Here is an 11469-nt window from a genome sequence, read left to right on the forward strand (position 1 = left end):
CCTTCTTGTAGGGTCCCACGTCCTCCTCACGTGCATGTCAGGAGGCATCCTTGGACAAAAGTGGTGGACACAGAAATTAGGCAAAAAGAGCCTTGGGCCTGGAGCAACTTGGGAATTAGGAACACTTAACCTTGCCAAGGCTGTCCCCCCACGTAAACAACAGGGGGTTACTGCCACCTGCCTGGCACAGGGAGCAAGCGGACCTGGGAACAGACCACAGGACCCCCTACACCTCACCTGTGCTCTGCTGAGGCTCAGATCCAGTGTTTGACATCTCAAAGACCAAGAGTAGGCAAAACAGCCATTTTACAAACTTCCAGCAGATTCTTTCTTTCAAGATAGAGGCTTGAAGTTCCTCTTCAAGGAACCTCCTTGCTGGTTCCTTGCTTTGAGAAAAGTACAATACAGGCTGTTGAACATGAAGCTCGGCAATTATCCTGGAACGGAGAGAGAGTCACGAGGGAGCTAGGAGCTACCTCACTCTGCTTGACAATGGGAAGTTGTTTGTCCCGTGAAGGGCATCTCTGAAGGTGTCTGGAGAGAAGGGAGGAGGAGGTCCCTGGCTTTTTCCTCGTCTGGGTCCTGACAAGTTTGGGGCCTGGACCCTGGGTGGGGCGGACTTGGGACTGCTCCACCTGGGAGAGGCAGGCCTCTGAGACTGGCCACTGGCCTTGAGTGAGGGAAACCGGGGAGGGGCTCAGTCTGTGGGCCTTAGTCGTAGTTTTTACAAGTTTTCACCACGTGTTCCCTACTTTCTGTCGTTCCCATACTTGTGGTTGAGTCATAACTTAGCCTGGTCCTTGCTGTGGGGCAGGCTAGTGGACAGCGGGTCCCTGCCTGGGGAAGGCCAGTGGTGGAGCCACAAGAGGTGAGGCCAGAAAAATGTATTTCTCAGGACTCAACAGTGTACTTGGGGAGTGCAGCCTGGTCAAACGGGGGACTTCTGCTGTCATCTGGGAAGCCTTGTGACCTCTGGGTGTTTGGGCAATAAAGGGGGCTATGTCACCCACTGGTCCCGTAGGGTCCCCTTTGGGGCCACCCCGTAAAGGAAGAACACGGGAACGCAGCACACCACGGAGCTCTCGAAACATTTTTATTTATTGACTTCCAGTGTTTCTCTCTCGGTCTGAGCTCAGCCCAGCTGGCTTTGATAGGTCTCTGGGATGCCCTGTCACAGGGCTGGCAACACCCTGTTTCCACCACTCCCCTCCCTGGCCACGGGGTTCCCCAGGCAGGGAGGAGGAGAGGCAGCTCATTTGTGGAGTTGGAGAAGAATGGGCAGCAGGGTCAGAGGCCAAGGAAGCCATACAAGCAGCAACATGCCCGGAGGACCCATCACACACCAACCCTGGCCACGCGCATGCGTGCGTGTTCCCGCGCTCACACACACACGCACACGCACACACGCACACACTCTCTCACACTGGTGGCCTCCCCTTCCAAGCTCTCTGCCCGCCCACGCCTGTCAGTCGCCTCCTGGGGCCACGCCCTGCTCCTCCGTCCCATCGGATCCGACTGCGCAGAGGAAAAGAACCTCTCCCAGATGCCGCAAGGTTTTCATTTGTACACTCTAAGCCCGGGGCTAGCAAGCCGTGTCAGGGGAACCGAAGCTTGGTCCACTAACCCTTCATCCACATTCTTGCCACCCCCGCCAGAGTCCAATCAGATGACAAGATCTCCCCTTCTCACAGCGAGTGACAAGACGACCTGGGCTGGAACTACATGTCCCAATATGCACAGCTCCACAACCACTCACCGCTTCCCCTAGCATGATCTATCAGAAATGAGGCAGGGTGTGTTGCATTCTGGGACTTGTAGTCCCCAAGAGACAGCACCAAACACCCAGGGAAGAGTTCACAGGCTAAGACTAAGGATGCCTCCCACCCGGCCCCCACCCACCACCCAGGCCCAGCTCTGCGCTTAGCATGGGTGAGGGAGAGGAATGGTGGGTCCCCTCCCAGCGCACACGGGAGGGCGCTGTCCTGTTGGAACTGTGCAGCGGCTCTGGATCCCGGACATCCAGCTCAGAACACATCTGAGGAGAGAGCGGGGGCGGGGTGATAGGAGACAGGGTCAGCTGCAAGCCGTGGAGGACGGAGCTGAGCATGCAGACCTGGGCTAGCCCTGTGGCCTCTCCCTGAGCCCTGATGCATGGTGAAGTAGGACGGGGTCTGGTCCCCTCCTAAGCCTCCCTCCTGGGGCACCCTGGCCTTATCCCACCTCTCCAGGGATAGCCAGCCTCACCTCTGCCTAGTCCCGAGGCCTGGGGCAGGCTGAGGCAGCAAGAGGAAGGGAGGAGGAGTGGGCTCCGGTTCCGAATCTGGATGAGAGGCTCCCGCCCCACCCAGCTAGCCTCCCCAGAAGACCTTATGGCCCTACCGGCCACAGCATCTTCCTGGTCACACTGAGGCTTTCTTGGGGAAGGAAGAAGGGAGTCCTAGCCAGATGGCAGTGAAAGCAAGCGATGCGGCCCGCGGGGAAGTGCAGAGAGAAGAGAGCGAGGGAGGAGCAGCAGCACCAGAAGGGAAGCAACAGAGACGTCAGAGCTCAACGCTGCACAGAAACCAGGGTGGGATATCTGCAGCTGGACAAGGAGCACGGGAGACTCCCTGCTGTAGCTGCCGACTCCGGCCCAGAGAACCCCAGGCCAAGTCCTCCTTCCTTGACGTTATCAGCAACACAGATGGCCACAGACCTGGGCACAAAAGGCCTGACCCAAACCACTAATGCCCCTCAGAAACTCCCCATCTAGTAGGAATAAGTGCATCCTGGCTCCTGGGAGGCCCTCCCACTGCCCGGAGGCCCCCCACCTTTGGCTTCGCCAGGGACCTATCAGCTGTGGCTGAGCAGAGCAAATCCCGAGTCCACACTGGAGTGCAAGTGGACATGGGAGGGAAACCTGTTGAGGGGCCACTGAGGTGGAGAAGAGCTCCTACAGCTCAGGCCCTGCTCCTCTGCTCCTGACAGTGAGCAGGACCCCCCGGTCACCCTGAATCAGGGTGGTCTGGGCCTGGTGATCAGAGGATGAGGCAGCGAGAGGCCTTCTCCTCTGCGGATGGGCTAGGCTTGGCCGCATCTCCCCTGGCAGCCTCAGGGGTCCCCCCCATGCCGGGATCTTGGTCCTGGGCCTTGGGCCGCCCCTGCCGTCGACGCTGCGCCCCCCGCCCACCTGCTGGTTTCTTCCCAGCCGCCTCCATCTCTGACAGGCTGTAGGCCATGGCGAGCTGCAGGTCCTCGTCATCCTCGGAGAGATCGCTGTCTGAGGGGCGGGAGGCAGGAGTCTGCCGGACCTGTGTGCCCCCGGACCTGGAGGTGACGGCCTGTTGCTGCTCTCGACGGCTCAGCTCCAAACCCAGTGCCAGGTCATCCGGGACACCTGCAGGAGTCATGGCAGCCATAACACCCTCCGACCCAGGCCAGAGGAATCCTGCCAGGCTGTCTCATGCAGGGGCGACTTGGACCACTCACAGCCCCTCCTCTGGAACTGGCACGCATGCATTCCGGCAGCTGGCACGGTGCTCGTGCATGTGGGCAGGTACCCAGCTCCAGCACGTACGAGCCGTCTCCTTCGGCAAGTCACTCAACCTCCCTAAGCCTCCCTTTCCTCGTCTATAGAACGGAGATGGTGAGAGCGCCTATGCTGTCAAACTATTCCCACAACTAAAGAAAACAGCTCAGGAAGCACACTGGGCGTGCAGTGCTCTGAGAGGCGGCAGGCATGGAAGGGCGTCCTTCTGTGATCCTTCCAGGAAGGTCAGGTCCTTTCTGACCATCCCACTCGGTGGGACTCTGGGGGAAGGCTTCCACCCCAGGAATCCCGCATCCTGAGGGTCACTCCACGCTTCTCCTCTTCCTAAGTAGGACAAAGCCTTGGGCCTGGGGCTACTTGGGCGTTCAGGCCATTTAACCCTGCTGAGGTAACAATTCTCCTCACGTGGAGAACAGGGCGGCTACCAAAACCCTGCCCTCCCCCCCCCCCCACCTGCTTCCGCAGGGAGCCCATGTTCTGTGCACAAGAGCTTTCAAAACCGTCCATGCTCTGCAAACGCCAGGCACCCACTAAGGATGACGGTGGGTGCCGGGCATCCAGGACTCCTCAGTTCCCAGCCCCTTCGCAGGGAGCTGCCTCTCTGATTCCGCCAGTGCGGCCTGTGGCCACCATTCCTCCCCTGCCCCAGAGGAGTTGAGAGAGGACAGTGTGTTGGCGGGGGGGCACGGGGCCTAGTGCTGGGGCTTCCTGCCAGGGACTGGGTGGCAGAGCCACTCCTCACCATTGATTGTGACTGACTTCAGCTGCCCGTCTTCTTCCACTTCCACCCGCTCCTGCCCGTTCTCCATGATTCTGTGGGGGATGGCACAGTTCACTCAGCGAGCCACGCACGAATCCTGCAGGTGCCTGTCCGCACTCTGGGATGCCATGGTGAATGCGACAGATTCTGCCCACAGGCAGCTGACCTAGTCGTATGCCATTCCCCCTCTACCCCTCACCCCCGCACCCCTGCCCCCGGGATGATCCCAAAGGAGCCCTCACCTGCGTGTCGTGATGCGGCGTCCTTGGACAAAGGTGGTGGACGTAGAAACAGAGCGAAAAGCACCAGCCCCGGGACTGAAGGAGAAAGAGGAGGAGGAGAAATCTGGCATGGAGACAAGGGAGGAAGCAGAGAGGTGGTCAGAGGGAAGATGGCGCTGGCATGCTGCAGGCACGAGGGGGCCGGGAACCACTGTGGGGGTCTCCCTGCAGAGATGCCTAAAGACAGGTCTCCAGACACTTAGGAGAGAAGGCGTGGAAAAGGAACGAGTCAGGACGAGGGGTTCCAGGACCCAGAGCTTGCAAAAACACTAACGGACAGCACATACCAGAGTGCCCAGGGAAGGAGGAAGAGAAGGTGAAGAAGGGGCCCGAGTGTCGGGAACCCCGGCTCTGAAGCTCTGAGAAGGGGCCCAGGTCATCTGCAACAAGCAAGCAGATTAAAAAATCATTGGGCAAAGAGTGCTGTTCCCCCCAAAATGTGTGAACCCTGCCCTTCAGCCTTGAAATAGAGCCTGCTAAGCATTTCTGATTTTGTTTTTTCTTTTTTGATCGTGGACTTGTTTACAAATTAAATTTCTTTTTAATATTAGGTATGAAAAAGATCCCTGGCAAAGTCCATCCACAGTGGACAATGAAGGAGGGAAGGGAAAGAGGAAGGGGGGGTGCAGCTAGCTCCTTCGGCACTGGCAGGTAAGCATGGCATGAAATCAGGCCCACCTGGTCAGGAGGCCCAACATTCCCATTTGCTGGGTGACTCTAAGCAAGTTACCTGCAAGAACCTTTGTGCTCTCATCTGTAAATGGGGAAAAAACTGTCCACCTCACAGGGTTCACAGTCTTCGCTGTGAACATGCCATCTGTCATGTGTGATGTCACTGTGATGGTCACACGGTGCCCTGAGTCCTGCTTTCACGGCCGCTATTGTGCAAGCCTAACAATATACCATTGTTGCCCTCGTTTCACAAGGCGAGTCTCTGTGGGTTCAGGCCTGTGTCTGGTTCTGTCCCCGCTGTCCCTAGACCTACCCCCACAAAATCTTCTGTCTGTGGAATTCTGCTGCCCTCTCGGCCTCCTCCCTCAGGGGCTCCCGGCTGATGGAGGGCAGGGCCTGGAGCAGGAGTCGGAGCTGGTCAGAGGCCTCCCAAGCCCACTCACCAAAGAGCTCCGCAAAAGGGTCTCCACTCCCAAAGAACTCCCGGAAGACCTCCTCGGGGCTGCGGAAGGTGAAGGTGAAGCCGGGCCCACCACCACCAGGTTCTGCGCGGGTTGGGCCAGTTCCTGGAATAGAGGCAGGAGGAAGAGGGGGCTCAGGGTGTGCATCTTGCCCTGAGCCAGGGGACTCCACCGAAGGCATGGCCTGGAGCCTTAGAAAAGCATCCACAGTACTACCCTGCCCTCTCCCTCTCCTCCGTGACCCACTTCCCTCCCTGGGCGACCCCCCCAACCCCCCCCACCGCTCCACCTACCAGCCCCAGTCAGCCCCTCCCGGCCATAGCGGTCGTAGATCTCCCGCTTGTGCTCTGGAAAAAGAGACCCAATCATTTCTCCCTCCCTCTGGGATGACGGCCTCCCCTTCTAGGCTAGGACCCTCAGAGGATGGCCCAGTGACGGAGGCTGGGGGGGGCGGGCAGCAGGGTGCACAGGGGACATGGGCCATAGGTTTCAGCAGTGCCAGCTCTTTGCAGTGTGGCTCCCTCTCATCTGTAGAATGGGCACAATCACAGCACCGACCTCCCAGGGTCATTGCCAGAATTAAATAAGACAATCCACAGAAACTGTTTAGCATGGTGTCTGATAACCCAGTAAAGTGTTCAGCGAATATCAGCTAATTGTTACTATGCTATTAATCAGGGCTTAGCCTCCATGTCGCCTCCGCAGAGAGGCCTTCTGTGATCACTGTAACAAGAAGGGTGCCCGTATTCCCCATCAACAACACCCAGCGGCTCCCCCACAGAATACTGTTGGTTATGTATTTCCTTGGTTAATGCTGGGCTTCTGGGGGCAAGACGCAATAAACCCATCATAACAAGGAGAGTGTCTGTTTGTCCTCTGTTGTTCCCCAGCACTCAGCAAGGGCCCAGCACCATCAACACTCAATGAATATTTTTTGAATGAATGAATAAATAAATAAATGACAGACCTGGAGTCGGTTAAGCGTCTGACTCTTGATTTTGGCTCAGATCATGATCTCAGGGTCCTGAGATGGAGCCCAGCATAGGGCTCCACACCCAGTGTGGAGACTGCTTGAGACTCTTTCCCCCTCCTTCCCCCTCCCCCTCTGCTCCTCCCCCTCACTCACACTCTTTCCCTCTAAAATAAATAAATCAAATCTTAAAACAAAACTAAACCAACAACAGACCCGGATTTGTATTCCAGCTGTGTGTGACCTTGAGCAAACCACCCCACCTCTCTCAGCCTGTTTCCTTGCCTATAAAGTGGGGATGATAAATTCTGCCTGGCAGGATGGCTGTCAGACCCTTGGGGATTACACCCACCGATGCATGGCACAAAGAAGGCTCGGCACACATGTAGGTTACCCGGCCTGCTCCCATCCCCTTGTCAAGACCCATGCTGCAACTACCATACCAGATCCCAGGGCACAGACACTGAGCGCAGGGATTAGGGAAAGAGTAAGAGGGTGCTTTGCACATAGTAGGTGCTCACTTGAACTGAAGCAAAAAAAAAAAAAAAAAAAAAAAAGTTGCAGAGCCCCCTGTCAGAGGGGGCACTTAACTGCGGGGTTGGAAACACGCATGGAGGGGCGGGAGGTGGCAGCATGTCTTTGGGAAGGAGTAAGATGGGGCATGAAATGGGGGCGATAGGCGCTGCCCTGCCCTGCCCCCCCCCCTTACTGTCTGACAGCACTTCATAGGCCTCCGCCACCTCCTTGAACTTCCTCTCAGCAAATTCTTTATTATCCGGGTTCTTGTCTGGGTGCCACTGAAGAGCCTTCCGCCGATACCTGCAGGAAGTGGGACCAGTGGGCGGATCGGAAGACATGAGAAAGCACCTCTCGCGGAGAAACAGAGAGACCTGCTTGCCCATTCCTTCCCCCATTCAGATCCCCTTCCGTCCCAGGTGCTAGGGCTGCCTCTGCTGCCCAGCTTTAATGGAGTCCCTCTCTCTCCCCTCTGTGGCCAGTGCTAAGACGACTTGTAGCAGCAGAAAACGAGGGCAGGAGACAGCCAGAGCCCTAACCCCTCTGGAGCTCACTGGGGCTGCAAAAGTTGGAAATCTGTGTGGCCATGGCATACAGTGCTCTGGACCCTCCTGGTCACAGGGCCTGGATATTTTTGCAGGCATCCTGAGAAAGCCCACACCTAGGGGCTGAGGCTTGAGGCAGGAGTTAAGGGGAGGGGGGGTGATCCACTGGAGAAGGGCCCACAGTGCAGCTCCCAGAAAAACTTCACGCTAGGGGCCTTCTCCTACTCTTCCAGGGGTCTTCTTCCCTCCTATGGAGGGAGCCCCCCAATCCTAAGGACCTAGGTCCCTCGGCGAGGCCTCTGAAGGACCCCATGGTGGTGATGGGGAGGGGTTAGGGGGGTGAGAGGTTTTCTGATGCGCAGCGGAGGCACTTACGCCTTCTTGATGTCATCAGCGGACGCACTTCGCGGCACGTCTAGGATGTCGTAGTAGGATGCCATGGCAACTCGTCAGGAGTCAGATGGGCCTCCGTGGGGCTGCAGGAGAGGAGGAGGAGTCAGGCAGGAAGAATCCAGGGTCCCCTCCCTGGGCCTGGAGACCCCCACCCCCCGGAGGGAGCGGGAGGCGCTCCCAGGAGGAAGCGGCGCCCACTGGGTTCTGGTTGGGACCGGTGACGAGGCTCCCTCCGGCAGCCTTATCTGGCCCCCGCAGGCCGGTGCCGCGGGCTATCTCGGCGCCCAGGGCCCGGGGAGCCCTATCGCAGCCCCGAGACTCCTGCAGCCTGGCCCAGGGCCTCCCAGCCTGACCGGGGCCCCCCGCCCGCACCTCCTCGGTCGGGAGTCCCTGGCCTCCAGCAGCGCCCCGCCCCTGCCCCCCGCCGGAACCGTCTGGCACCGGCCGCCCCGGCTCGCGGCTGCTGCGTAGGACGCGCCCGGCCCAGCTGTGCGCGCAAGCATGCGTCAGCGGCACGGAAACTACTAGAGACCCAGACGAGGCCGACCGGGCCTGTCACCCAGCGGGGAGGGGGTTGGGGGACGGCTGCAGGGGCTGCCGGGAGATGGGGGCGGAGCCGGCTATTTTGGGCTTGCTCCCGGGCGACGTCATCCCCATAAGGGACCTGGGAGACGGCGGCCGGCTGCATCCTGGAGTGACGCACTCGCGGGCCAACGAGCCGCCCGGCCCCCGTTCCCTCTGTCCTTTTCCTATAACGGGCTCGATGATTGACGGCTGCTCACTCCGGAAAAAATCCCCCATATCAAGGACTCACAGACAAACCCTCTGGGTCTACATCCTCCCCCTTCAGATCTCTGCTCCCGCCCCAGGTCCTGAAAAGAGGCTGTCCCAACTTCCCGGAGTAGGTCAGACCTGCCTGTCAGCGTCTCGTGACACCATCGCGCCCGTCGGAGCTGCAAATCTGCCCTTACCTGCTCGATTCTTTGATGGACATTCACCTCCCCCATTAGAATGTAAATTCCACCAGACAGAAATTGTGTCGTGTTTTTTTGTTTTTTGTTTGTTGTTGTTGTTGTTGTTTGTTTGTTTTTGTTTTGCCCTTGAGTATTTAGGGCAGTTGTGGGGTTCAAAAATAGCTGTTGGATGATTAAATAATGAACAGATCGGAACCTCTTGTTGGCAGTTTTGACACATTTGGGGAAGGTGGGGTTAAAGGATAAAAGGAAAACAAAATAAGGAAAAGGAAATTCCCCAGATTAAAGGTTTTTTGGCTTTTTGCTTTTGTGGGATCTGCCCCCCTCCCAGAGTGATCCCAAATATATCTTACCTTAAATGATTCCTGGGTTCAGGCCTCATGAGAGAGTTAGAGAACTTTCCACAATCGGCTCCTGCTTGATATCCTTTGAGCTAATCCATAAGTATTCCCCGATCATCTACATAGTAGATGCAGTCAGGATGTAAAATGAAGAGTATGACCCAGTCCCTGGCTTCACAGAGCTCCCCGTGTGATAAGATTCCAGCCCAACAAGATAGCCCAGTGGGAAATTCCAAGGTTTTAAAAACAGACAGACCCGGCTGTGCAACCTGGCACTATTGTGTGACTTGGCAAAACCTCTGAGAACTCAGTTTTTCCTACCAAAATACAGGTAACGACTAGGGCTGTTTGAAAGTCAAATGAGGTGTGGTACATAGTTCATCTGGGTCTTAGTACATACCTCTCTGGCATCATGACGGGCCCAAGCAGTCATGCTTATGCGAGTCCAGAAGTGTGTTTTCTGCTGGGTGGCCCTGAAACGCTTCATTGAAGAGAAGGGCTTAAGCCAGACAAGAGGAAAGAAGGTGGCATGCATTTGCCCACTTTCCCTGGCTGCCCACAGTTTGAACCTTCTGAATACTTTGGGGGAATTCCCAATGTGTAGGCCTTGATGGGAGGCGGGCCACCCCCTGTCACAAAGCCCTGACACGTGCTCTCCCAGACTTGTCGGCTCTAGGGGTATGTGGTCATTAACTTTGCCAGTTGAAAGCTCCAACTGGGACTTTGAATGTGGAGCAAGTCACAGAGAAGCTGGGGCAGTTGAGAATTCGTTTCTGTGGTAATTGTGACAGCGGAGCCAGCAGCAGCCTCTAGTGTCTGGAGGAGGAAATGTCGGTCTCAGAGCCGGAGTGGGAAGGAGCCTCATTGCAGCCCCCTGTTCTGTAGGGAACTGGGTGGGGTCTTTTAGGCAGGCTGTTCTGTACCCTGACCTTGACTTTGGTGCTGGATGCTCAGCTTCCCCTGCTGCCTACCTGTTCACGGAATCTTATCTGGCAGCCCTTGCATTAATTCTGTGTGCTACCCAGTGTCTCTCCAATGTGTGTGTGTATGCGGGAGGGTGGGGGAGGGGGGTGTCTTTTTCCTTTATTTTAATTTGCCAGAGCTAATTTCTGCTGTTTACAGTGAGAGTCTTGACTGGCCTTAGTATAAGAGGAAGGAATAGGTTAGGTCACTCCAAAATCTTCCAAATCTCTTTCTTTTTACTTCTCCTCTCTCAACAGACATTTGTCTAGCACCTACTGTATATGTGATATTATATTAAGAATTGGGAAAACAAAGGGGTTTAAGTTCCAGTCCTTGTACTCAAGGTGGTAAAAATCTAGTTGGGACATTGACAAATGACAACCAAGGGAAATTATATCAAACACATGTAGCAATCAAAGGGTTCATTTCATTTGTTCACAAGAAAAGTCAAACACTGCAGTTTTTCAAATGGGCAAAAGGCACAGACAAGAGTTTATAGAAGAGAAAATATTGATTTTTAAACATATGAAAAGATCCTCAACCTTATTCATAGCAAGAGAGTTATAAAGGAAAGTGGCAATAAAATACTTTGTTTCACTTATCAGATGATGGACAAAGATCAAAATGTTTTATACATTGGGTAGGCAAGGCTCTGGGCACAGGCATGCTAGTACATTAGTAGTGGGAGAGCAATACTGTACGTATCAAAGTTAAAAGTGCAGAGCCTTTGACCCAGCGGTTCTGATTCTGAGAGTTTATGATTGTACATATGGGCAAAGAAGTATGTACAAGGGTTCCAGAATTTGTTTCCAAAGCAAAGAATTGGAAACAACGGAAATTCTCACCAGTAGCAGCCTAGTGAAACAAAAAAGGGAACACTGCTGCGAAGAATAGTGCATTGTTACATTGTTATCAAAAAGAAGGAGGCTCGTCTTTATGGACTGTTAAGGACCATCTTCAGGATTTTTTGCTAAATGAAAAGAGGGTAAGACAAAGTGTATATATGTAAGTGTGTGTACGGTAGTCCCCCTTATCCACGGTTTCGGTTGCCCACAGTCAACTGC

The 11469-nt window shown here is 55.6% G+C and overlaps 1 protein-coding gene across 4 annotated transcripts; it reads right to left on the reverse strand.

Annotated features, from left to right (window-relative positions):
• Positions 1-1079: 1079 nt before the first annotated feature.
• On the reverse strand, positions 1080-8697 carry DNAJB2 (DnaJ heat shock protein family (Hsp40) member B2). 4 transcript variants are annotated; one of them, XM_080798267.1, is made up of 10 exons: positions 8500-8687; positions 8110-8210; positions 7383-7492; positions 5997-6050; positions 5686-5808; positions 4858-4950; positions 4532-4634; positions 4272-4342; positions 3170-3376; positions 1080-2035 (listed from the first exon to the last, which is right to left on the reverse strand). In XM_080798267.1, the coding sequence occupies exons 2-10, from the start codon at positions 8172-8174 to the stop codon at positions 2025-2027; spliced, it is 837 nt and encodes a 278-aa protein (XP_080654393.1). In that variant the 5' UTR covers positions 8175-8210; positions 8500-8687; the 3' UTR covers positions 1080-2024. The 4 variants fall into 4 exon arrangements, with proteins under 4 accessions (XP_080654393.1, XP_080654394.1, XP_080654391.1 ...); XM_080798268.1 differs by lacking the exon at positions 4858-4950 and having other exon boundaries at positions 8500-8697; XM_080798265.1 differs by lacking the exon at positions 1080-2035 and having other exon boundaries at positions 2876-3376; positions 8500-8681.
• Between the last annotated feature and the right edge of the window lie 2772 nt (positions 8698-11469).

The sequence above is a fragment of the Martes martes genome (genome assembly GCF_963455335.1).
Source record: "Martes martes genome assembly, chromosome: 3".
Lineage (NCBI taxonomy): Eukaryota > Metazoa > Chordata > Mammalia > Carnivora > Mustelidae > Martes > Martes martes.

Coding starts and splice junctions, on each gene's coding strand:
- DNAJB2 (XM_080798265.1), bottom strand. CDS start 8,174: ATGGCATCCTACTACGACATCCTAGACGTGCCGCGAAGTGCGTCCGCT. Junction 7,493..8,109: donor GCTGATGACATCAAGAAGGC/GTAAGTGCCTCC, acceptor CACTTCCTGCAG/GTATCGGCGGAAGGCTCTTC. Junction 6,051..7,382: donor CTATGAAGTGCTGTCAGACA/GTAAGGGGGGGG, acceptor CTCTTTTTCCAG/AGCACAAGCGGGAGATCTAC.